This window comes from Hevea brasiliensis, chromosome 16, assembly GCF_030052815.1.
Source record: "Hevea brasiliensis isolate MT/VB/25A 57/8 chromosome 16, ASM3005281v1, whole genome shotgun sequence".
NCBI classification, from domain to species: domain Eukaryota; kingdom Viridiplantae; phylum Streptophyta; class Magnoliopsida; order Malpighiales; family Euphorbiaceae; genus Hevea; species Hevea brasiliensis.
The window spans coordinates 48,341,064-48,367,986 of NC_079508.1; the positions used below are offsets into that span (position 1 = coordinate 48,341,064).

A 26,923-nucleotide genomic window follows, 5' to 3' on the forward strand; every position below is an offset into this window, starting at 1 on the left:
TTAAATAGATCATTAAAATAATTTCTCCATCTTTCTTTAATGTCCTCATCTTTCACCAACACTTTTCCTTCTTTATCCTTAATGCACCTAACTTGATTGAGATCTTGACATTTCCTTTCTCTCCTCCTTGCTAATCTATAAATATATTTCTCTCATTTTTTAGTTCCAAGTTTCTCATATAACTTTTTAAAGGCCTGTGCTTTTGCTTTACTAACTGTCTTTTTTGCCTCTTTCTTTGCTATTTTGTACTGTTCATATGCCTCATTATTATCACATTTAGGTAATTTCTTATACCATTCCTTTTTTCTCTTCACTGCATTTTGTACTTCCTCATTCCACCACCAATTCTCTTTTGAGGGTGGTCCATGTCCTTTAGACTCTCTAAGTACTTTTCTAGCTACTTCTCTAATCTTTGATGCCATCTGTATCCACATATCATTGGCCTCCATATTCAGCTTCCATGTTTCAGATTCGATAAGCTCATTTTTGAATTTCACTTGCTTTACTCCTTTGAACTCCCACCACTTTGTTCGAGCCACACTATTTCTTCTGACCTTACTTGAATTGTTCCTAAACTTGACATCCAATACCACTAACCGATGTTGACTTGTTAAGGCCTCTCATTTAATGACCTTGCAATCCTTGCATAGAGCTCTATTTGTCTTCCTGGTTAAGAGGAAGTCGATTTGGCTTCTATGTTGCCCATTTTTGAAAGTCACTAAATGTGACTCTTTTTATAAAGTAGGTATTTGCTAGTATTAGGTCGTACGCCATAGCAAAATCCAAGATGCTTTTTCCCTCCTCATTTCGACTACCAAAACCAAAACCTCCATGAACATTCTCATAGCCTTGCCTATCACTTCCTACATGTCCATTCAAATCTCCACCAATGAAAATATTCTCTTCATTCGGTATGCTTTGTATTAAATCATCCATATCTTCCCAAAACCTTTGTTTACTCTCACCATCTAGTCATATTTGTGGGGCATAAGCACTAACTACATTTATTGTTTTTCCTTTTAGTACTAGCTTTACTAGTATAATTCTATCTCCTACTCTTTTCACAGCTATCACAGCGTATTTCAATGTCCTGTCTATGATTATGCCCACTCCGTTCTTATTTCTCTCCTTTTCGGTGAACCACAGTTTATACCCTGAATTACCCACTTCCTTGCTTGTCTCTCCTACCCATTTAGTCTCATGAATGTAAGCAATATTCACCCTTCTCCTTTCCAAGGTATCTACAAGCTCCATTAATTTTCCTGTAAGTGATCCAACATTCCAAGTACCAACCTTAGATCCTCCTCCTATCCTGTTCCTTCCTAGTTGGTCTCCTTTTATGATATCTTTTATTGTTTTCTTTGTCTATCTTGTGTTCTGTTCCACTATCTATCCTATGGACTAACTTCTTTACCCACACCAGTCCATGATGTGGGAACCCTTGCTCACTTAACACCACACCCGGGTGCAGGCATGGTGCGTCACTTTTAGTGAACGCCCTACACCCTTGCATATTTCTCACTACACCCGGGCTCCGATGTAGAGCGTTATTAGTAGAGGACGCCCCAATGTTTATATCATTTGAATCCATATCATAAGGTGTGACGAAAATTTTACGTTGGTTGTCACCCACCGCAACCCTACTCCTTTATCTGGGGTTGGAACCGGCTAAGCGCAAACTACTTAAGCAGAGTTTGAATAATTAATTAAATTAAATATCAAAATTTAATTAGTTCAGTTTTTCAAATAAGAAAGGCTCATCTATAATAATAACAAAACTTCTAAAAGAAAATAACAATAACACTAAAAAGAACATTACTCAAATTAATAATATTAAACATTTTGAATGAAATTAAATTTAAAGTAATTAATATTAAATTAAGTTTCTGTCACTATAAAAGAGATGGAAAATCAATCAACTAAGCATATGTATTAAAGTGATAAGTACCCTGTTGGTATTAACAATTTAATTAAAAAATAATGATCAATCAACCAAGCATAAACACATTTATATTCTAAATTTCATAAAATTATTTTTAAATTTGTATCCGACATGCTAATAATTTCTTAAAATTAATTATAATTTCATAAAATTAATAAACAAGGCCCTAATTGCGAATTAGGGCAAAACTAACATAAGATTGCCAGCCACCATTATAAAAGGCGTAGGTAAGATCCACCCACTATAAAATGCCCCAACTTCAGTCTCACCTCAAGTTATCTCAGACCTATAAGAGATCAGCCATCTCTCGCTTTTATTTTATTTTCTCTGAATTTGAACAACTGGGTAACATCAATGGATGTGTTATATTGTTCACTTGGTTTACTCAATGGTTTCAGAGAGAGTGATGAATCTCTTATGCTAATGCACCCCCAACCTCTCACAAGACTGGCGCAATGAGCGCACTTTCCACACGAAATTTCTGACTCTTCTTTTCCCTGCGGTTTGTATGATTCCAGAGAAAATAAAAGAAAATATTAAGAGAAACAAGTGATTTCTTTATATACAACAAAGTTTGTAAAATTTAGGTGTTTAAATTCTAGCATAAAAAACTTGCGTAGAAATCAAAAGTGTAGAAAAGAATTAAATTTAGTTATCATATTAAAGTCTGATTGATATTTCTAAAATATTAACTTATTTTAAATTTATTAGAATTTATTATCAAAATTCGCTCAAAACTCGATTATTATTACTAAAAAATATTTAAACTCGTTTAATTATATATGTATTAATTAATAATATACATAAAAAATTATTTTTATTTTAAAATTTTAATAATTTTATATAATATTTAAATTCTATTTTATATAAAAAATATATAAAAATTTATAAATATTATTATAAAAAATATATATTTTATATTTAATTAAATATTTAGATAAGCAGATTTTAGTAAAGAATACCGACATACAAATTCAAATCTGATTATATATCACTCAAATCCATCATATTATGGTTCAGTAGAATCGGACACTCATAAAAATTCGATCCGTTACTATCCTATTGTGGAGTATTTGATTATGTGCCATGGGTCTAGAATAAATGACTATTTTATAAATTCGACTAATTTATTGTTAATTTTATTCAAATAAACCTGGAAATGGGCTAATTCGCCGGTGAATCAAACTAAAATGAGCTCGAATTAAATTTGAGATTTGAATGAATCAATAGTTATGGACTTCAAATAAGTCCAGAATCAGGATTAAGGGTTGGTTATGGCTTCGTTCACTGAATCTAAACCAAAATAGGTTTGTAACCAACAATTCTAAAATGAAATTGACCTGATTCAAAATTTATTATTATTTTTTAATTATATTGAATTTATATTGAATTTCTTTTATTTCTTTAATTAAAAACTAAGTAAACATGTATAAAAATTTATTATATTTTGATAATACCAAAATTTGAACAAGAATCGAATTAGGTTTATTATTATTTTTTAATTATATTGAATTTATTTTGAATTTATTTTATTTCTTTAATTAAAAACTAAGTAAAAATGTATAAAAATTTATTATATTTTGATAATACTAAAATTCGAACAAGAATCGAATTAGGTCAAAATCATTGCGAATCGATAAAATTCAGACTAATTTTACACCAAACGATTAAGGCCCGTCGAAATACCGATTTCAAACCGATAACGGCCCTTGAGCAGGCTTACATTCAAATGCTTAATTTGACTTTTAAAAACAAAAAATAATAAACCCGATGCTTATTTAAAATATTTCATATAATTTTATTTAATTTAAATTTATTAAACTAGTTTTATATAAAATGGAGGTTAAAATAGCTGCAAATCTTCACCATAAACAGGCCTAAATAGTTATGGGCCTTACAGAAATTTAGGTGGAGAAATAAAGAAGATTCTCGTGCGCGTGGGTAAAGGTCGCCAATCAAAGGCGCCTTATCCACTTCAAATAAGCGTCCAAATTCAGAAGCGGGAAAAACTACCCGTTTCAAATTTAAACGAACAAAACCATTCAATTTCCTTATAAAAGTCCATCCATCTTCCCTGAATGAAATTTCTTTGATTGAATTTCATGTTGCAGCAGAGATGGATTTTTATTCCTTGAAAAGAAAGGAACTTCAAGCCCTGTGCAAGAAGCATGGCATCCCCGCAAATAAAACCAACCTCGAAATGGCAGAGTGTTTGACTGCCTCGCTCAAGGTTTGACCATTGTTTACTCTTTTTATTTGTTTATTTTTGATGTTTTATTGCTCAAATTGTGAGATTTTTTTTTGGAGATTCAGCAATTGCTTTGAGTGTAATGCTTTCTGTTTGTTTACTGAGAAAATGGAAGAGAGAATAGGATTTGGAAGTTCTGGTTTAACGACTTTGTTGTTCTTTTCATTATTTTGTTAAATAAAATGTGAATCTTGTTTAAGCCGAAAGAATTGGTTAGGAATAATCAGGATAGGTGTGGTTTAAATATTGGAAACCTTAGAATTAATTTAAATTGCAATTATGTCTGCGGATTTTGCTTTGTATTAATGATGCTTTATTTTAGTGAAAACGGATTTTTATATGCTTTTTTTTTGTAAATTGTTCGCAGGTAAACGGAAATGCCACTTCTGAAGAAGGTAATGAGAAAAATTCTAAGGACGCAGTGAACAAGTTCAAGAAAGTTAGATTCAGTCGTGATAATGAAACCCGGGAATATGAGCCTTCGGCAAATCCAAAGCCTAGATGGAGTAGAAGGAAGACAACTTTGGCAAATCCAGTGTCCAAGGAATCGGGACATAACAATCTTTCTAAGGAGGTTGTTAGAAAGAAGAGAGGGAGGGGAAGTGAAAAGGTCGAAAGTGATTGTAGGATCACTCGTTCACGGGCTAAGGTTGACTCGGAGACCTTTTCTGTGTTGCAGAAATCTACAGCATCTCAAAAGGGGGAGGAAAGCAAAAACACTGCCAGGGATAGTGTTGAAGCTAGAAATGGTTTCAGGCGATCAATAAGAAATATGGCTAAAGGTACCGACTCTGAACTGATGAAAGTTGATGTCGTTAGTACGATCACAAGTTCTGGAGCTCAGTTTGAGGGGAATGCTTCTACAATTGAAGGTAAAGGTGAAAATGAAGTTGTTGGCGTTATGAAAGAATGTGAAGGGGTCATTCAGATTAAAGAATCTTCAAAGGGTTTAGGTAGAAATGGTTGTAGACGAAAATCTGTAGCACACCTTAGTGATCAGGTGGAAAGTTATAGTCAGCAGGTGTTAAAAGAGGCTGGAAAGCGATCAAAGAATTTAGATTTTGAAGTTGCTAATGAAGTTAAAGCTTCTTTAGATTCTAGAGAACACATGGAGAAGGCCTCTATAACCGCTGCTGGTCCACGGAGGTCCAGGCGCAAAGCTGCTGTGTTGAGCTCTACTGCCGCCACTAGTGAACAGGGAGCCCGAGAAGCGGTTGGAAAGGTGAAGCAATCAAAAGAAAATGTTTCAGGAGAAGATGCCAAAGTGTCTAATGAACTGCGGAGGTCTACCAGGAATGCTTCTAGACAAAGTTCAGTGGCTACCTGCAATGAAATGAATGAAATTGTTGATGTGGTTAGTACGATTGCAAGTTCTGGAGCTCAGTTTGCAGGGAATGCTTCTACAATTGAAGGTAAAGGTGAAGATGAAGTTGTTGGCGTTATGAAAGAATGTGAAGGGGCCGTTCGGATTAAAGAATTTTCTAAGGGTTTGGTTGGAAAGGGTTCTCGGCGAAAATCTGTTGCACACCTTAGTGATCAGGTGGAAAGTTATGGTCAGCAGGTGTTAAAGGAGGCCAGAAAGCGATCAAAGAATTTAGATTTTGAGGTTGCTAATGAAGTTAAAGCTTCTTTAGATTCTCTAGAACATATGGAGAAGGCCTCTATAACTGCTGCAGGTCAACGGAGGTCCAGGCGTAAAGCTGCTGTGTTGAGCTCTACTGCTGCCACTAATGAACAGAAAGCCGGAGAAGCGGTTGGAAAGGTGAAGCAATCAAATGAAAATGTTTCAGGAGAAGATGCCAAAGTGTCTAATGAACTGCGGAGGTCTACCAGGAATGCTTCTAGACAAAGTTCGGTGGCTACCGGTAATGAAATGAATGAAATTCCTGATAGTGTTGGAAAGCGATCAAAGAATTTAGATTTTGAGGTTGCTAATGAAGTTAAAGCTTCTTTAGATTCTCTAGAACATATGGAGAAGGCCTCTATAACTGCTGCAGGTCAACGGAGGTCCAGGCGTAAAGCTGATGTGTTGAGCTCTACTGCTGCCACTAATGAAAAGAAAGCCGGAGAAGCTGTTGGAAAGGTGAAGCAATCAAATGAAAATGTTTCAGGAGAAGATGCCAGAGTGTCTAATGAACTTCGGAGGTCTACCAGGAATGCTTCTAGACAAAGTTCGGTGGCTACCGTTAATGAAATGAATGAAATTGCTGATAGTGTTGGAAAGGTTGGACAACTGAAACGAAAGCGTGAAGCAGTTCATAAGACAGGAGCCTCTCTGGATGGATCCTTGGTTGCTGAGCCTCCAAGAAGATCCACAGTAGAAGCCTTAAAAAGTGGCTTGGTTGGAATTTGCAAATCTGTTGAGGAGAAAGCAACAGAGCATATCCAGAATGCCAATTACATTAATATTTCACCTCTAAGCGAAGACACTGGATTGACTATGCCAGAAGCTGCTTTTAAAAACTTTGAGAAGAGGGAGGAATCCAAAAGCAAAACCAGAGGAAAAAGAAGTATTGCTACTGTGGATGTTTCAGCTTTGCATTCTGACACTGGGGAAGAGATGGATACTGCAACAAATTTAGTGGAGGCTTCAATTTCAGCTTTGCATTCTGACATTGGGGAAGAGATGGATACTACAACAAATTTAAAGGAGTCTTCAATTTCAGCTTTGCATTCTGACATTGGGGAAGAGATGGATACTGCAACAAATTTAGAGGTGAATTTGGCTTCAACAGCACTCACGTTGGCAAGTGCTGCCACTGAAGAAGACACTGGATTGACTATACCAGAAGCTGCTTTTGAAAACTTTGAGAAGAGAGGGGAATCAAAAAGCAAAACCAGGGGAAAAAGAAATGTTGCTACTGTGGATGTTTCAGCTTTGCATTCTGACATTGGGGAAGAGATGGATACTGCAACAAATTTGGAGAAGAATTTGGCTTCAACACCACTCAAGTTGGCAAGTGCTGCTACTGAAGAAGAAGCATCAAATGAAAATGTTTCAGGAAAAGATGCCAAAGTGTCTAATAAACTGCAGAGCTCTACCACGAATGCTTCTAGACAAAGTTTGGTAGCTACCTTTAATGAAATGAATGAAATTGCTGATAGTGTTGTAAAGGATGGGCAACTGAAACGAAAACGTGAAGCACTTAAGGAGAAAGAAGCCTCTCTGGATGGATCCTTCGTTGGAGAACCTCCAAGACTATCTTCACTAGAAGCCTTAGAAAGTAGCTTGGTTGGACTTTCCGCACCTTGCAAATCTGTCGATGAGAAAGCTACAGAGCACTTCAAGAATGCCAATTACATTACTATTTCACCGCTAAGGGAATACACTGGATTGACTATGCCAGGAGCTGCTTTTGAAAGCTTTGAGAAAAGAGGGGAATCCAAAAGCAAAACCGGAGGAAAAAGAAGTATTGCTACTGTGGATGTTTTGGCTTTGCGATCTGAAATTGCGGAAGAGATACATACTGCAACAAATTTAGAGAAGAATTTGGCTTCAACACCACTCATGATGGCAAGTGCTGCTACAGAAGAAGCATCAAATGAAAATGTTTCAAGAAAAGAAGCCAAAGTGTCCAATGAACTGCAGAGGTCTACCATGAATGCTTCTAGACAAAGTTTGGTAGCTACCTTTAATGAAATGAATGAAATTGCTGATAGTGTTGGAAAGGTTGGGCAACTGAAACAAAAACGTGAAGCAGTTGAGGAGACAGAAGCCTTTCTGGATGGATCCTTGGTTGGAGAATTTCCAAGAAAATCTACATTAGAAGCCTCAAAAAGTGGCTTGGTTGGACTCTCTCCACCTTGCAAATCTGTTGAGGAGAAAGCAACAGAGCATATCAAGAATGCCAATTACATTACTATTTCACCATTAAGAGACGACACTGGATTGACTGTGGCAGAGGCTGCTTTTAAAAGATTTGAGAAGAGAGAGGAATCTAAAAGCAAAACCAGAGGAAAAAGAAGCATTGCTACTGTGGATGTTAAAGCTTTGCATTCTGACCCTGGGGAAGAGATGGATATTGCAACAAATTTAGAGGAGAATTTGGCTTCAACACCTCTTATGTTGGCGAGTGCTGCTACAGAAGAAGCATCGAAGATTGTAGGGAAGCCTGAGGTTATTAATGATGACAACATTGTTCGGGTAGTTGACATAGGGAAATTTGTCTCAGATACCAAGGGAGGTGTAGAAGACCAATCACATCAATCACCGGAGATCTGGGCAAATTTAGTCAATAATAATTCAGATGAACTTAAGTTGGCAAAATTTCAAGCAGAAGCTTGTGACGTGGCTTCTCCATCTGTTGGCTTCTCATCTGCAAATCAATCTGCTTTTGAAGGTAATTGAATTTCTATTAAAGGACTATTTTTTAGTTCTTTTAGTGTTCACTTAACTATCTTCTTAATCATATGCAGTTGAAAGCTCCAATATCTCAATATTGGAGAAAGTGATCATAAGAGTAGAAATGTCAACAGGCAAGGATGAATGCTATGGTAGTGATGGTATCTGTGATAATTCAGTTGAGGTTGATAGGATATCTATTCAGGAGGATGGAGTCTGTGGTCTAGAAGGGACTGAGCAGGATGATATAAAATATGGAATCGAGCACAATCTGGTTCCTGATAATGGGAGATCGTTACCAGAAGTCAGTACAGAGATTGTTACCGAGAGCACCAAAAATGTGTGCCAGGAAAGTAATAAAACTGTATCAACTAATTCTAATTTTGAGGATAGAAAGAATGTTTTGGACAGAATGGTACCAGATGGTTTGCCTCAATTTTATTTTGCGAATCTGGAAGATGGAAACATAAGCAATACTGCAATGGCAAAGAACTCCAGTGATGAGGTTTTATGCGAGCAAATCTTTGGGGATTGCATGGCTGGGAAAGAAGAAGCTAGTTTTGATAGTAATGGTGGAAAATCATTTTCATTGGAAGCACCATCTGCGTCAGAGATTCAAGAACTGCCTTCTAAGAAGCTTCACCATTATGAAGAGACAGTTGTAGAAAGCAACAACGGTGTTGATGTTGTCACGGATGTGCCTATTACCAAGTATTGTAACGCAGTTATGAATATGGAAGATAGCCAAAATATGGATGGAGAGCCTGAACCGGATGGAACGCCTGAGCCAAATGGTGAACAGCATGCCAAGAAGTCCAAGGATTCTGGGTACTGTGTGGAAGTTGAGCCTGGTGATTATGGTGGTTGCCAAAAGGTAGCTGCAAAGGTGCACTCTGGTGCTGACTCAAGTTCCAGTCGGACAATTCGTGAAGAATCTAGTGATTCACAAATAGCAGTTAAGGAAGTGGTCAGTGGCAAGTTCGTGGAAGAACAGCTGAACGCAGCACAACGTGATCAGGTTGCAAGGGAGGGTACTCTGGAGGATGCTTGGGTAGTTAAGCTTTCTAACAATGGTGGTAGCGAGGAAGGTCCTACCCAGGTGAATGACAGTTCTGATGAAAGTTTGACTGAGAGCACTTGTCGAGAAAGTGAATTTTCCGAGGGAAAGAATGTTGAATCGATGTCCCAGTTTCCCGAGCGCATCAAAAGGATTAACGGGATGGAGGAGAAAGAAATAACATGTGAAGTGAGCGACGCCAAGGTTGACAGCATTGTGAAATTTATTGGTTATCACATGGATGAGGAGGCTGCAGATGTGCATGATGTAATCCGTGAAAATGATGAAGCAACTGCCAATAAAACATGCACGATGACAATAGAGATGAAGGAGGCACGAAGTGGAGGGTTTTCAAAGAAAAATAGCATAGTGGAGCCTGGTAAAGCAATTTTAGATCGTGAAGATGAGTTATCAAAAGTTAATGATGCTGGTCCAGTTGCTTTCTCTGCGGTTGCATCTACTGATTTTGGAGGCCTTGATAAGACATCTGACGGGGCGACAGTGAGGGCAATTGAGCTTGAAAATCTCGAAGAGAAGTCTGGATCGGAGTTGGACATGAGTGATTTTATAGCCTTGGGTATGGATGTCAAAGCTGCAGAAGCAAATGAAAAATTTGAAAACGTGGATGGCAATTTGAAAGGCAAGGATTTCAAAAACCACGCCGAGAAGGAATCTGACAACATTGTTTTTTCATCCCATGGTTAGAATCTTTACTTTAGATGTCTGAAAGACATAATTTTTTATTGATCTTATCTTAAAAATTCCCTTTTACCTGAAACTTGGTGTTTAGAAATAATTAATAGCACAGGTTAAAAGACAATAGATTTTCCTCCATCTCACTCAGTTTGTTGCCATGGTTTGCCAAACATGAAGAGCTTAAAGTCCTAGAGGAATACAAGTCTTGGGACTATAGTTGAAGTTCAAGATGTTCCTTGACTATACTTCCTCTTAATTTGAATGCGCTCAAGAAAGTGCATAAAGATTTAAGGCAACTGTGTTGATATCATCATTACTCTGCTTAGAAGGAAACAATTGTCATATATATTTTTTTAATCGATGCAAACATCTTGTCATAACAATTGTAAATTTGTGATAGTAAAACCTCTTCCTTTCTTTTCAAATGAAGACACTTTATTTGGTATATCCAGAAAAATGAGATACTTAAAAGTAGAACCTAAGAATTAGCATGCATCCAGTGCAATCAAGTTAGCCCTTAAATTTATGTGTATCCTTCTTTTATGTGTCATTTTATCACCTTTCTCGTGTTGACACTATTTGAGACATGGAAGCAGTGATGGGTTCCTCTACAGCTACCAAAAGAAGTTCCTTTTCCTTCGTATTGTTTTAATTTATGACACGTTTAGAGATTCAGGAAACTTGGACCTCAAACTATTATGGAGTAGCAATTATAGGATTTTACTAACCCTTCAACCTTTAGAATTATTGAAGCTTTAGTCCTTACTGTCTTTTTGAAGATGTTGGGTTCTTTATAGTTTAATCAGAAGTTGGATTGTTCATTGTTTTCTATACAGTAGAATTGCAGGAATTTAATACTTGAATTGGAAGTTTAACAACTATGTTTATGATTTAGGCTTTGCGTTTTAATGAGCGAACAAAACTGCATCTGCAGAATTGTAGGAGTCGAGAAAGTTTTTGAAAATCTAGATGATGCAAGAATACTTCAAATAACTTCTCAACTGGTTGCTAGACTGGAACTTCGGTCCACATGGGCATGTTGAAGGAAACTGTTTACTTTGCATTGAAATGATTGAATTTCTGACGCCATAATTCATTGATGTACATCCTTATTTTTTGTTCTACTCTTTCATGTGTCTGTCTAATGTTTGCATTTTTTGAATTGACAGAGATTGCATCCTTAAAGATTCAGGTTGAATCTGCGATGTTCACCAACTGGGAGGTGAATTTGATTCAAGGGAATGGTGAAGAAGATCAAGTAATAATATCTGATGAGGATCTCTTGGACAATTCGATGAGCAAGGATTCAGGGCATGTAATGCATGCAGAAGAAGATAAAGTTGAAAAACTTGAAGAAGTTTTGGAACACAGTTTGGTTAGTGAGGATTCTGGCCATACTGTGCAGATAAAAGACGTTACCGATATTCAAAAACTTGGACAAGTTGCTGAAATGCAGTTTAATGAGGCTCTCCATTCTGTCACAAAAGAGCCCATAGTTGATCATGGTCAATATGAAGTATCTGCCATCAACCAAGAGTTTATTGACATCCAGAATTATGAGGATAGAAGGGTTGAGAATTTTTTCTTTTCTTCACAGGAAGATGTTTGGGTAGAAGCAGATAACGTTGATGGTAAAGATGATTTAATTAAGTGCAATGCAAAATGTGCTCCTGAGAACAACATCTCCTACTGTAGCTTTCAAGGAATCATTGAAAATAGAGCATGTGCTGAAGACAAAGAAGTTTGCGCACCCACCACTGGGAAGATTGACATACTAAAAGAGGTGGCAGATGGAGAGACTGCTCTGTCAGTTTCTTCAGATGAAGAATCACATGAAATGGCAAGGACCAAGCTACAAACGATTGTATCAAATTGCAGCAATTGTGAAGATAACAGACCTGCAGAAATTTTATTATTTGCTGATACATATTCTGGTAAACCTGAAATCGCTTCAGGTTGTTCTTTCACACAGCAGAATGAAATTGCAAAAGCATCTTCTGGTAAGTAATCTCCCACCATACAATATCAGACGTGTTATATTTTGCTGAAATCTATCTAGAAAAACCTGTTGTAATAATGGTAGACAAGAGATGTTGAATATATAGAGCTTCTTGCTAACTTAATTCTTAATTGGCATTACAGCGTACTATACTCATGGACTTGAGATTTTTTTTTTTGGGTGCGTGTGTGTGTGTATATGCAGAAGAGTTTGAGGAAAAAGTGAAGGAGAACGATGACATCATAATAGGAGAAAATGGCAAGGCTCAGAAGGCTCGGGGAGATCTAAGTGACCCGACAGATGTATCAAGCCAAGGAAATGGTGCAAGTTGCTGCCAGGAGGTTGCTGAAGAGCAAATTAATGTGCACCAAGATGCAGTGAATGAATTAGCTTTAATGGATGATGTTGATTATCTAACTCTCAACAAACTCTCATGTGAAAATGAAAGTAAGATACATTCCTCAGAGGCTGGGGAAGCACATTGTTTGCAGAAGCTTGACGATGAGGTACTCACTGTTGTTGAACCTAAAAATAAAGACGATTTTGAAAATCTTGACACTCTGTCTCCATTCAAAAGTGAGCTACTCATTGATTGCTCGACTATTTCTGCTGTTTGTTCTTCTCCTTATCATGGTAGGTGCTTAATTCTTGAACTGAAAAAGTTAAGTGGAGATTTTTAATGTTGTTAAACTTTGTTTTTGTCATCTCAACAATTATTGTCCCTGAAATGACAGAAAGTGAAGCCTTGGAAATGAAAAGTGAGGGTACTGAAGAGTCAAAGATGCAGGATAATATGCCTACCAAGACTGATGACGCCCAAGGTTCTATTGTTTGCGAGTTTAAAGAGAATGAATCTGTCAATGTTGAGCATTTTCACGTTTTGTCACAAACGGAGACCTTGGTGGAAAATTCTGAGGCAAACACTTTTCAAGATGCTGCTTCACTGGAGCTAACATTGAAGTGTGAGCCGAGCAACTTAAAACAAGATAATATTGGCAATCTTATTGTTGAAGATGTGGGAGAGGCAAAGGAGTCAACCAAGGACATACCAAAAATAGTTGAAGAAATAGTTGATCATTCTCCTGGATTCACCACTTCTGGGGTTGGTCAAGGTGTATAAACCATTACCAAAAGATTGTGATTTCTTTGGTTTGCATTTGTATTTAGGTACGCATTTGTATTTATATACAAGAGAAAGTTCACAAATAATTAATTTCTTAACTTCTTTTGCATTGTCTGGCAGACGTTACTGCTGGAGATGGCCATAGCGTTCAACAGAAGTTGCTAGCACCTGTAAAGACAAGTTCGCATCCGGGAAAAGAGGAAGAACTTAACGTGTATGGTGGAGATTCGGTGATGAAAAGGAAGACTAACTCAATCAGTTTGATTCAAGGGACACCTCAAAAAGCTCTGGACTCATATGTTATGAAAGAGAATGCACCAAGCACCAAGAGGGAGAAAGTAGGTGACGTGACGGCCCAGAAAACGTTGCCAAAGAGGCGCCCTCTAGAGGATCTGAGGAAGCAATAGGTGATTGGGCCTTCCCCAATATATTATGGAATTTTTATTTGGGTAGTGAAATGACTGTTTTTGCTCATTTGTGAAGTAAATTAACATGTCCAACTTGTTTGTTCAAGTTCACGTCTGTTGTCTAATATTCAGATGCTTCAAAAGTTCATCTTTATGTTGATTGTACAAGAAGTTACATATAAACTAGGGGAGAAATTACTAAAACTTGGCACTCAGCGAGTCAAGTGATTCTTGAAGTGAAGAATTAATGATTAATGTTGATTGTTGTGAAGCTGATTGTTGAAAAATAATAATTAAGCTCTTGGAAAGTGAAGCTTGCAGGAATACTAATACTGCAGCTAATCAACAGAGCATATCCAATTCTCACTGAAATATTGATGGAAAGTAAACACAATGAACGGCAGTTTTTTTGTATGTTGTCCTTCATTGAGAAGGGAATATAAAATTTAAATGAAGCTTGTTCTCAGATTAGAAACAGACCTAATAACCAACTAAGAACTTGACGATTATCCAAAAAATCTTCAGAAACTAGGCAAAAACACATGGAAATATGTCTAAACCCCTTATATTTACTTTCTACACACACACCCCCATAATGGTATTCCTCCAGAATTTATTGAGAAGAATTGCGCCATCTCATGAGATGTCGTCATCTTCGATGAAAAATGTAGCTTGCTTATACATGTCCTAAAATGATCATTTCTACATTTAACCAAAATCTAACATTATGTGTCATGTGCCTTCAATCACAATTCAACCCACAAACTTCTAACACAATACCTCTCGACACAAATGGGTTGATTCGTACCCAAACCAATGACAAAACTGAAGCTATAAGTATTGACCAGACAACAATTATGGTAGGAAGCCTGTCTTGTTTGGCCATCAAACCCTTGAGGAATGGGTAAAGATGGACAATGACCCAGACTGCAAAGAATAGCTTACCAAAGAGTGGACCCCATGAATCATAACCGTTATTGATGGCATCTGCAACTCCAACTATGATTCCTATTATGTTTATGATGAGCAAGGTCAGGGGAGGGATCAACAAAGATGTCCATTTAAAGAGGAAGAGGTCTGAAAATTCTCCATCATCTCCGGCTTTGGAAGTAACTGTGAAATTAGTGTTAACACCTGCCAATACCTTGAGCAGACCCTGGAAAAGAGCAAATAGGTGGGATGAGGTGCCACCAATCACCCAAAACTGCTCATTTCTCCACCAATCGTGTATGCCAACTCCTCCCCATTGCATTTCAAGGACGCTAGTTGCAGCTATAGATATGAAGAGGGCCATGAAAATGAGACTTGCATAATTACTGATCTGCAATCATATGTAGTAAAGATTGTGAGAGAACTCAACAGAAAATTACACTTAGATTTTCACAATTGTTCAATAGGATGGTCCTGAAAACTAAATCTTGCTGATATAATAAAACAAAAGATTTTAGGATGATGATCTCTGTTTACTTGTGAACAACATGTGCAAAGGGAATACCTCAGGGACAATGAATTTCCCCGTAAGGAGACAAATAGCTGGCAAGGTACAGTAGGCAACCAAGGGAATTGATGTCAATGGATAAACAACTGAGTTTATATACGAAAACCGCTCCAATGGTTTCAAGCCACACCCATACCCGTACCATATTGGACAGTGCCTACTCAACAAAATCTCAACAGATCCCAGTGCCCACCGGAGAACCTGGTGTAGACGATCTGAAAGGTTTATTGGAGCTGAACCCTTAAATGCAGGTCTACTAGGTATGCAATAAACTGAACGCCAACCATGGCAATGCATCTTGAAGCCAGTCAATATATCCTCAGTGACAGAGCCATATATCCACCCAACCTGGAAGATAATTGAAATTTATACAAGAGGCATGAGATGTCATTTCTCAAAAGAAACCCTGAGGAAATGACATATCTAGTTTGAAGAGTGAAGTACTGGCAATGCATACCTCTTTCCCCCATTCAGTTTTGTCTTCATAACCACAGCTGATGACATGAATGGCTTCTTTCAAAAGTGATGCAGAAGTTGCTTCTTTTGGAAGTCCACCATCTTCCATGAGTGTTGAAGCTATAAAAACTGGTGACTGACCAAATTTTTTCTCAAATTTTTTTTGGGACATTGACTCTGATTTGTCATTATCTATTCCTGCATTGAAAGTGAAGTAATTACGTAAATGATCCAGGTTTCATACAATTCCATGCAAGAAAGCAAGCAATTAAACCCACAGCGAAAAAATAAAGAGCCTAGAATAACTTGCTAACTGTTGTGATTCTGTCAAGAAAATTCAAGATCTAATTTACAAAGTCCAGAAGTAGTGGGAGATTATTTGTTACTTATGTTAGTTAAGATGTCAGATATCTAATTCCATCAGATATCTAATTCCATCAGACAGCTGAAAGTTGTCCATACCTTCAATACTCTCCTCAATATTTTCCAATGCATGTATCTGCTTGGAAGCCTCCTTGTTCTTCTTCTTCTTTTTCCCATTTGATTTTACTTTCTTATTCTTCTTTCTAGATGTGCAGCAGCAGCACAACCATTTTGGCAAGCAATTACATGTCTTCCCTGGTGGCTTCTTCTTGATGGGAGCATCATATCCATAAAGTGCTTGTCTCCTGAAGACACATCCAGTACCAACATATATAGGTCCTTGGATTCCATCCAATCCTTTCATGTTGATCTGAAATTAAAAAGAAAATGGAATCAGCTTCTCCTTCAAGACAATAAAGAAAAACGTGCTCTTGTGTATCACACCAAAATTACAAAGAACTTTTAACGTACATCAAAGAACACAACATTGCGATTGGAGTATCTATCATGACGATCAATCCCATCAAACCTTTGAGGAAATTGTACATAACAGACTTTCTTTCCTGATATTGGATCCATCATGAAGCACATGGCTTCACGAAGTGCCTTGCTGTTGTTTATATAGTGATCACAATCAACATTCAATAGATATGGAGCATTTGTTATGATTGCAGATACCCTCACCTTCATGAATCAACCAAAACAAAACGGTCACACATGGAACAACAATGATGAAACGTCAGAGAAGTTAAAGAGCTCTACCAAAGCATTCATTGCCCCAGCTTTTTTGTGGTGCTCAAATCCTGCTCTCTTCTCACGAGACACATAAACTAGACGAGGCAATTCATTTCCTTCAATATCATGAACAACATTATGACCCGAGAAAACCTGAAGGGAGATAATGATGGTGAGCTGTAGAATCACTCAAATTGTCACCATCTTAGTAAGGGTGTAAGACTGGATGCATGAAATGTGGCACACATGATATATTAATTTATATAAGTAACTTTTCTTACCTGTATCATTCCAGGATGATCCTTGACATTATTCCCTGGCCATGGGGTCCCATCCTGCATTGTCCAACCATCCTCAGGAACCTTCTGTGCCATGGCAACCAATCCATTTACTCTAACTTTGTATTCTTCATATTCTCTCTGTATCAACATGAAAAAGAAAAAAAGGAAAAAAAAAGTGTCATTATTTGCAACCAACAGAAAACTAGTCTATCATGAAAGGTTACTAAATCATTGTGATGGTTATGATACAACAAATCAAGTTTAACTCCCCACAATCCAAATAACCAATTGCAAGTCAAGCCTTCTACACCTGTCATATTTTATGCATTACTAGAGCCAATCTTTGTTCCATTTATCAGGAGAGTGATTAAATAATGACACAAACACTAAAGGGAAAAGTCACAAACCTTCATTGCACGGCGTTCCCTAACAAATGCAGGATCTACTTTATCTTTCAAATAGTCAACCTTCTGGGCAAAGTACCATTCTGGAGCCCGGGGCTCAATTTTGAACTTTTTGCAGAAAGGGACCCACTTTCTTGCAAATTCAGATGTCTCAGACAGTGCTTCAAAAGTGAGCATGGCAGCACCATCATCTGAGACATAGCATGCAACTTTGTCAACTGGATAATCTACAGCAAGGATAGACAGAACTGTGTTTGCTGTGATAAGAGGAGGTTCTTTCAATGGATCAACTGTACTAACAAATATGTCTACAGCAGCTAACTCAGATGCCTTCCCCTCTTTCTCATACCTATTAACAAATTTTAAGACATTAAATAGCAAAAAGCCAAGGCTAATAACTACTATGAGAGAGAGAAAAGGGATGGCAATGGCATACCTCAATGATAACCGATCAAGATATGTTTCACGCTCAATTGGGTACCATTTTGGAAACTGATCAAATATCCACGACACAGCAAACCAAATTTCACAAATTATTGATGTTAGCCACAATCCATACGCATCGCTGACAGGATGGAGAATTCTATAGTGAAAAAAGAGGCCAAGAATCACAAGCCGGAGTAAAATTATCAATCTGTATGGATTTATCTTGCTTGAAGGAATTGGTAACTTCCTTGAAAGAGGCTGTCTCCCTTCATCCATCCTACCCAAGCATATGGATAATCAATTTCTCTATAACAGGGGGTGGCAGAATTAACCAAAAAATTAAAACCACAACATAGGCAATAGAGAATATTGCTTCCTATGATAGGTAAAACATTTTGAGATTGACTTTAAGCTAGAAATCCTGCGCATATATACCAACATATGCCTAATTGCACTTCTATGATGCCTAAAATGTCATAAAAAAATGTACAAGAGCATGGTATTGATTAGTGAATATTTATTACAAAACACAAAATATTTCAGTCTTTGCCTTGAGGAAATATCTTTATTTTACCAGTTTCATTGCAAGTACACTACAACTTCACCAGGAATATCATTAGGTTGAAGTCCAGTATGCTATACCATTTTGCCAATAGAACACAGCTTATACCACATAGATTTCAAGTTATCTAACAAAGATTGAATGTTTCTTGATTGTAGGCTTCAGAGGAAAAAATCTATAGGAAGCTACAACACATGCAGGATTGATTCATGCAAGCCCATTAAATAATGTTAAGTTCAAAGTGCACAAAACTTTGTGCAAAGGGCATCTTATTATTTAGATAAATTATTTTCTGATTTACTTCTAGATTGTGAAATTTCAAACTAGTTTATTTCAATCTCTGTCAAGCAATAATAGAAATAGAGATTTATGAGACATGAAGCTACTTGTTAATATTGATATATTGAAATGGGAGAAGCTCAATAAATGATTCCTAAAGATAACAATAATTTCAATCAATAACTCCACTTAAAATTTTGGTTGTAATTGCAATAGGAATATCATCATGCTCTAATATAACCAAGATGTTATAATCTTAATGATTTAATCATAATTCTCTTGCTACTTGACTATCAACATCCCAGCGGTTACATAGCGAAGCACATGGCATCAACTTACATCCAGTGCTTCCCTTACTTTTAGTTAATTTTACTGTTGATATTTTGTCTGATTATGCATAAACATCACTAATAATTCCCATATAGATTTAAAATCATTTGTTAAAGATCCAGCAAAATTTTGGTAGAGAAAAAAAGATATTGATGATATTCTAATTCGGTGAAAACTCTTCAAAAAAAAAAAAAAAAAACCCCTCTTTTTCAAGTAGGCTAATAAAAAGTGATTGCTTGGCGTGAATGCCATAATAAAACCACAAATTTGGAAGCTAGCTGCTTACTCACATGGCTGGTTTCAAGTCCCAAGCTGATGACAACTAAACAGAACTTTTAAAAAGAAAACATTATTATAACTAATGGCCATGGCAACAGTTACCAGGTCAAGCTATTAGAAGCAACCAAATCCCAGTGTAAGTCAAGCAACAGTCTTTATCTACTCTTTATTTAAAAGAGAAAAAAAAAAGAAGGAATTTGGTAAAAAAAAGGAAAAACCCTGCAACCAAATTTTTAGTCAAGAATGCTAAGAAAATGAACTTACATGGGTAAATCAGGATCATCGAACTCATCTCCATCATTGTTTCCACCATCCTTTTCCCCTTGATGCTTAAACACTTGAAGTTTTTCACTCTGCTTTTTCTTCCTCTCCTCCATTCTCTCCTTCCACGCAATTGTTCCATACCCATACACTGCCAAGTCTTTCTTAGGATCCAGTGCTCTTGGTTGTACTGAACCATCAACACAAAATAACCACACTAAGAAGAGGAGAAGCAAGTCTAAAACATTCCAGAAATAATACATTCGTTATGATCCAAACTTACAAGTCATTGGAGAGTCAAAAAATGGCATTGGGTGAATCCGTTTTCCATGAAATGGGGGGATAATAAGAGCATGCTTATCAGAGGAAAGCCCAACATCCTACTCCAAAAGAGCCACAATAACATCATTTATATGGCGAACTATAATCATGTTTACATTCAAAGAATGAAGCATAAAACAACAAATGAATATGAAGTTATAAATTATAGTTATATTCAATGTCTGAAGAACAAAAATTGAAGTTTCCACAAACTCAATTCACCTCTTCATGATAAGTCAAGAGAGGAATCTTATGAGCTGCAGAAATAGGATCCAGCTCAGATGTTGTAACAAACCCTGAAACAATGGCTTGTGAACCCAGGCAAATGTTAAGGCGAGCAGTGAGCATAGCGTCTGCAATGTGGTGAGGTTCACTTCTGGCAGTGGCAGAAATATCAAACTCATTCTCTAAATCATCTGTATCCTCCTCTTCCTCATCTCCTTCAACTCTAGGGCTCCCTGCTATAGCTCAGATTTCTTAGTTACAGTTAAAATATTATAAGATTTCTATGAAGGGTAACAAGAAACGAAATGACCAACATAGTATAATAGGAAGAGGCTAACCTTTGATGCGCTTGTATCTGGTTTTGCATTGAGGGCAGGCTTGGTTCCCCTCTCTTCTTTCATACTCATAGCAGGGTCTACAAACAGGGAATGCACATTCATTGCAAGCAACAAATGGCTCCCTATCGACTGTAACTTCTATCTCATCCTCACAGATCTGGCAAATTTGCCCGCTCAGTTCTTTAACAGAAGTCACCTGGAATTGGTTACAGTCATATAATGTAAACTCAATCAGATTGTAAAGCATAAAAAATCTAAAACGTATGGAAGTGAAAATTGAAGCTGTTAACGGATTTAACTATTCCTGTACTCAAGAATTGACAGTCAGATTATTCATGCAGAATCAAAGTTGCAAATTTTCATGCAATAGTTGTATTGGCAGGCTCTGAAAACTAGAAACTAAGAGGTAGGGAAGGAGAATAAAAAAAAAAAAAAAAGAACTAATTGATGAGAACTGTTGAGAAAAATACATAACCCAAGAAGGATAACCAAAACTAAAAAAGGTAATGAGCATTTTGCATAAATATGATGGTTTACCAGTTAAAAAGAAACCACCAATTAAGCACAAGTAGTAAGCTTAAAGTGATCTGAAGAGGCATTGGATTAAAAGGGGAAAAAAGAGTGAAAAGAAAAACCATCAAAATAAAAAAATTGCTGACTTGAAACCAACTAGTATCAATGAACTTCATACAAAATCAGCTATCACTTTATTTAGGGACTGAGAGAATGGGTTATCTACAAAACAGCAGAAGTGGAATCCAAAGAAAATCTAACAGACAGGAAGCAACACATTTCTAAAGCTCATCTCCAAAAGCCACAAAACACTAAAAAAGCAGAAATTTCAGAATCACTTACTCTTGCAATCTCATCAGCATTGATGAGTACAAACTCATTTCTGTTGCGAGAACCCGCAATGAGTCTTCCTTTCGTTTCCATGAAAGCTACACCAGAAGCCTTGAAACTCACTCACACTATCAACCTATCTTTCTTCGCTCATCACTCCAAACCCACCAAGCCCGCAGCTTCTCTCTTAGTCTCAGAGTGCTAAAAGCCCACTCACGCAGGCTCTTGTTCAAGAAACACCTGCCAACCTCACATCACATTATAGTGTTGATGACTTGACAGCAACATATAGAGAGAGAGAGATATACATAAACAGAGAAGGAATTTTAGAAATGCGCAATTAACAATAAAATAATAATACACAAGGAAAATTAGACTAAAAAACAATTTTTTTTTTTGAAAAAAAAGAAGTGTCTTCGTGAGCGTTTATTGGTGATTGATTCTTTTCTTCAAAGACCCCAACTTTCTACGAGGCGGGTTCTCTCTGTTGAACTTGCTGGTCGCGATCGTGACTGTGACGCCACTCAGACTCTCAAAAAATATAATTACAGCTTACAGGGATTTTTTTTTTTCTTTTTCCTTCCAGATAGAGTTTTTTTTTTTTTTTTTTTTTCATTTAATAAGGAGAGAGAGTGAATATGAGAAAATTCAATTGAACACAAATGAGACGAGATAGAGACAGGGACAAGAGAAGAGATCAGCACTCAACTCACGAGTTACCTCGATGTCATTGATCTGCATGTGTACATGTACGTATATTTCTACTGTATCTATAGAAATTTAAAGGAAGAAAAATTAAAAAGAAAAGGGGTAATGTAAAAAAATATATATATAACTTTGAAGTTTTTAATTATTTTATCTCAAATTTTTTTAATAAAAATATTTTATATTTTAAATTTTTTATATTTGAATTCTGCTGTCTATTCTGTCGTCAAAGACAATAATGAAATTGTTTAAAAATTTGTAAATTTTACTTTTTTTTATAATTATATTATAAACTAAAATATTCTGTTTGATTTTTCTGTTTAACTGAATTAATAAAGAAAATGTAATTTATATTTGATATTAATGTATAAATTAATAAATTACAATTACTTTAATATTATTAATAAAATAATTATAAATAATATTATAATTTATTTAATTAATTAAAAGCTCAATTATTTCTAATAATTCAATTATCATTTTAAAGATAATTAAATCGATAATTAAATTATCATTTAATAAAATTTATGAATTTAACTAATTCAATTGGATTTTTTTTTTCATTATAATCCCTTGACTAGAATGAGAGTTTGAGGAAGGAGATGACGGTGATAATAAAAGATGAAGAAATTATATTATATAACAGTTATTTTGTGCAGAATAACCCACATGAAATAACAAATTAATAAGAATTATACATACAGATAAGTGGTTTAAAAATAACTATCATGCAATTGATTTTTAATAATTGTAATGACTTGTGTGTTAATTTTGTATTAACTTATCATTTCATGTGGGTTGCTTATATAGAATCACGGTTATACCTGATAATTACTCCAAAAGATGATGCTCGATGAAAATGTAGGTAGATGTTGTGGTGGGGATTAAAGGTATTTTTGTTTGTAGTTTTAGGTCCATATTATATTCTATTGTATGAAGTACCGACCATGATTTGGTCAAACCCTAGACCGAAAGGTTAATGATTCATATGTCTAAATAGAATTGGAATAGTCTTAAGGGTTGATCTCAATTTCTCTCCCTTTAAATTTTATATTAAACCAAAACTAGCATTTTGGTCCAATGGTTTGGTCCATTATGACTTGCTATTTTCTTTTAAAAAATAAAAAACTTCAAAAAATAGGTTATTTTAAACATAAATACAATCGAAACTAAATCAAAATCAAAATCAAAATTACACTAAACTTGCTATTGAACTGAAATTAGAATCAAATTGAAACTGTTGGGATTTAAATTTATTCCAATAACAATCCAATTCGGGTTTATTCCAAGCAATTCAAAACCTCAATTTTAATTTAAAATTAACTTAAAATTGGACTATTGTCAAGTCTAGTTACATTGGTGTGTAATCTAATGAGGGAGAGATTAAAGACTTCCTTTATAGAGAAAGAAATGAAAAGCATGTGATGAGAATTTGACATAAGGAAGTGTCACATGCATTTCCTCTGACTTATAAATATTGTTTTTTTTTTTTTTTTGAATTGTAAAGATCTTGCATTACAAGGCCCTCTGGGCATCAAAAGTACAAATATCCTGAAGACATTCTGAGGCTACTGATAACTAGTTATAAGGTAACTGATTTTTGAAACTCAAACTAGCTAGGGTATGGGCTGCTTCATTAGCCTTTCTACTAATGTGAGAAAAATTAATGCAAGTAAAAATATGAGAGAAGGATGGTATAGCCTGAACAGTAGCATGAATTTCCCAACGTTTCCTAAAACCCCTTCTGACAATTTTAGATATGAGGATTTTGGAGTCTGATTCAATCTAAATGCAGTTGACCCCTATTTTTGTAGCCAAGCAAATCGCTTCAAGCTCTTCCATAGCTTCTCCAACTAGAGGAGAGGGACTAACCGATCTTTTAGCCATCCCATTGATTACCTGCCCTTAATGGGTTCAAATAATAACCCCAATAATTGCTAAAGCCCCATTCTGTTTGCGTTCAACATCACAATTGAATTTAAAAAAAACCATTAGAAGGAGGGATCCATCTTACATGAAACATAGCATTGGTCATAGGACTGACATGAGGATGATCTTTTGGGAGATTGCCTGTAATATCGAATAATAACTTTGAAATAAGATGAGCATATTGGATTGGGTCAGGGTCAATATGCTCAAAGACCATTCTATTACGGTTCTTTATATAAACCAATATGCAATAGCAAATACACACAAAATATCCTTATTAAAATTTTCAAGAATAACTTTTGAAATTAGATTACACCACCATCGGGATAAAGATGAAAAACCCTCAGGTTGGGTTTATAAGCACAAGGGGCTTACAAACTGTAGACCCTTATTTTTTTATGAGTATGTACATTGAAGCTGTGGAAAACCCGATGATGAAAAATTATATGACTGTAAGATATAATTGGAGGCATTGAGCTGAATTATTAATTTCGTGGCATGATCTTGAAAAAAATAATAATAATATATTTTTTCGGGAAATGAATTTAATTAAATTTAAACAAAATTTTGTTTTGTTTAAATTTAATATGAATAGTTTTTAAATGTGCCTAATTAAGTTTAATTAGGCCTCATAGGTCTAAGAAAGCCTAGTTAGAAATTTTAAATATGACTCATTTAATTTATTTTTTGAAAATTAAAATAAAAAAATATCTTTTTCTCTATCCCTCTCCCATACAAACTCTCTCTCCCCCTTTGGCCCCACTCTCTTTCTTACTCCCTATTGGTACTACCCCCTTTCCCTCTCTTCCTATTGGTTAGAACACCTCACTTATATCCCAGTCTCACCCAAATTCCTTAATCCCAGTTTTTTAAGTTATCTGAACCTTATCATACTAGAACTTTAAACCCTACCACACTTTTTCCTCACTCCCTATTGGTGCCTTCCCCTTCCTCTCTCTTCCTATTGGTTAAAACACCTCATCCATATCTCAGTCTCACCCAAATTCTGTAATCCTAGTTGTTTAAGTTATCTGAACTTTATCACCCTAGGACTCTAAACCCTATCACACATCTCTTCCAAAACCCTATAAATACCCTACTGAAGAAGGGAAGAAGGGAGGAGGAGGAGAAGACAAAAAAAAAAAAAAAAAAAAAAAAAAAAAGGAAAAAAATTTAAAGAGAGAAATAGTCAAAATTTCTTTTAGTTCTTTTTTTTTTCTTGTGATATTTCTTGAGGGTTAGTTCTTTTATTTTCTTTTCAAGATATATGCCATGTAATATTTAATTCTATGTTCCTTGTTTTTAATTTATTTTGTATGTTCATATAGATCATGTAATCATGTTTAATTCGAAGGGATACACAACTCTACACATGTTTAATTTTCTGTCTCTCATATTTTTATTATTTTTCGTTATTTTCTGAATCTGTAAAAAATTTGAAAAAATTATATTTATATTATATACAAAATTCTATTAAATTTAGGCTCAAGAATTACTAAAAAAGCTTTAATATTTTGTAAGTTATGGCAATTTGAAGTGAGGATTCCTGTAAAATTCGATTTGCAGGATACCCGATTTATGGAACCCATATCTCCCTTGTTTCTTAATATTTTTGTATAAATCTGATGTCTAAAATTAAATTTGGAATCTTGTGAATCTTTTTCAATTAGTTTCGTATTCATATTTATTATGGTTGGTGAGTTGCGAATTTTATAAAAAAGTAGTGCGATTCTGTCATCAAGAAAATTTACGATTTGTGTAGATTATTTGGCTAAGGTTTTGTTTAATATATGAATTTTATGATGTTATATGATGTTTTGGCTGTCTTCTGTAATTTTTTTTATGATTTTTAGGCATGTCTAACTATTTTTGAAAAATCAAATTTCTTGCTACTGTCAATCTGCCAGAATCTGAGAGTTGTATATTTATGTATGTTCTTGTGTGTTCTTGAGTACTAATTGATATTTGATTTATTTTTCTGAGTTCTCTTTCATGTTAGAAGACCTGGACCCTTAGGTATTTGTAACTAAGTAGGAATTTTAACCCCTTAGGATACTAGAGTTAGAATCCAATGTGAATTGTTATTAGTATTTTCTTTAGTTTCTTTACTTTTTAGTTTCTTTATATTTATTACAAATAAAAGTAGTCAGTAGCTCTAAGGTAAGTACTAAACATGGCATTTATGTAGAGTTTACATAGAGCTAAATGAGAGTAAGCTAGAGATATTGTTGTCATACTAGAAGATAAGACCCTTTTTTAATGGTAGCTTGCTCCAATATCAACTACAATTACTAACAAGTAAGTAATTCTAAATTCCTAGAATAATTATTGACATGAAATTGTAGTAATAATAGAACTTTTATTTGGTAAATTAAAACTAACTTTGTTTTTAATTTAACTGATTTTTGCATGTAATTAATTTAAATAAATACTTTGTAAATTAAAATTAATTTTGTTTGTAAATTAAACTAACCTTAGCATATAAAATAAATTTAATTTAATACTTCGTAATTATAAAATAAATTTGCATATTAGAAATCTTTATTAGGTTGTAATTGTTTGGGCCTTATGTGATACTAGAATAAATTACACATGTACATAATTAATTTAGTTTAATTATCCTTAGGGTAACTTCATGAAAAATTAATTAATTAGGTTAAATAGAAACTCAGGGTTATTTGAAATTGAATTTGTTTGTAAATTAAATTCTCAATAATAAATTAATTTTAGTCATTTGATAAATATCATTTAAATAATTAGCAACCACATAGATAGGAATTACTTGTGCATGGAAATTGTTTATAAATAACAACCTTTTTGTGAATTCCTTACGTATGCAGAATTAGAATTGCATTTTTAGGATAAAATTTAATA

At 35.2% G+C, this 26,923-nt stretch overlaps 2 protein-coding genes across 4 annotated transcripts; one reads left to right on the forward strand and one right to left on the reverse strand.

Moving 5' to 3' along the window:
- Positions 1-3,928: 3,928 nt before the first annotated feature.
- On the forward strand, positions 3,929-14,085 carry LOC110665366 (uncharacterized). Of its 2 annotated transcripts, none has more exons than XM_021825428.2 (7): positions 3,929-4,172; positions 4,558-8,530; positions 8,607-10,289; positions 11,455-12,285; positions 12,489-12,917; positions 13,019-13,451; positions 13,528-13,668. In XM_021825428.2, the coding sequence occupies exons 1-6, from the start codon at positions 4,059-4,061 to the stop codon at positions 13,402-13,404; spliced, it is 7,416 nt and encodes a 2,471-aa protein (XP_021681120.2). In that variant the 5' UTR covers positions 3,929-4,058; the 3' UTR covers positions 13,405-13,451; positions 13,528-13,668. The 2 variants fall into 2 exon arrangements, with proteins under 2 accessions (XP_021681120.2, XP_057994659.1); XM_058138676.1 differs by having other exon boundaries at positions 3,933-4,172; positions 13,019-13,396; positions 13,528-14,085.
- Positions 14,086-14,363: 278 nt separating this feature from the next.
- LOC110665367 (cellulose synthase A catalytic subunit 2 [UDP-forming]) lies at positions 14,364-21,931 on the reverse strand. Of its 2 annotated transcripts, XM_058138677.1 has the most exons (14): positions 21,428-21,929; positions 20,573-20,768; positions 20,232-20,467; positions 19,972-20,068; positions 19,692-19,878; positions 17,988-18,254; positions 17,555-17,900; positions 17,148-17,285; positions 16,894-17,019; positions 16,603-16,815; positions 16,231-16,501; positions 15,770-15,966; positions 15,310-15,660; positions 14,364-15,135 (listed from the first exon to the last, which is right to left on the reverse strand). In XM_058138677.1, exons 1-14 carry the CDS (start codon positions 21,506-21,508, stop codon positions 14,557-14,559), a joined length of 3,285 nt encoding a protein of 1,094 aa, XP_057994660.1. In that variant the 5' UTR covers positions 21,509-21,929; the 3' UTR covers positions 14,364-14,556. The 2 variants fall into 2 exon arrangements, with proteins under 2 accessions (XP_057994660.1, XP_057994661.1); XM_058138678.1 differs by lacking the exon at positions 16,603-16,815 and having other exon boundaries at positions 21,428-21,931.
- Positions 21,932-26,923: the final 4,992 nt, after the last annotated feature.

Excerpts from the sequence above, each read along its gene's own strand:
- LOC110665367 (XM_058138677.1), bottom strand. The coding sequence starts at position 21,508 with ATGGAAACGAAAGGAAGACTCATTGCGGGTTCTCGCAACAGAAATGAG. Across the intron at positions 20,769-21,427 it reads ATGCTGATGAGATTGCAAGA|GTGACTTCTGTTAAAGAACT; the intron begins GTAAGTGATTCT and ends AACCAATTCCAG. Across the intron at positions 17,020-17,147 it reads ATCATCCTGGAATGATACAG|GTTTTCTCGGGTCATAATGT; the intron begins GTAAGAAAAGTT and ends ATCTCCCTTCAG.
- LOC110665366 (XM_058138676.1), top strand. The coding sequence starts at position 4,059 with ATGGATTTTTATTCCTTGAAAAGAAAGGAACTTCAAGCCCTGTGCAAG. Across the intron at positions 10,290-11,454 it reads CATTGTTTTTTCATCCCATG|AGATTGCATCCTTAAAGATT; the intron begins GTTAGAATCTTT and ends TTGAATTGACAG. Across the intron at positions 12,286-12,488 it reads AATTGCAAAAGCATCTTCTG|AAGAGTTTGAGGAAAAAGTG; the intron begins GTAAGTAATCTC and ends GTGTATATGCAG.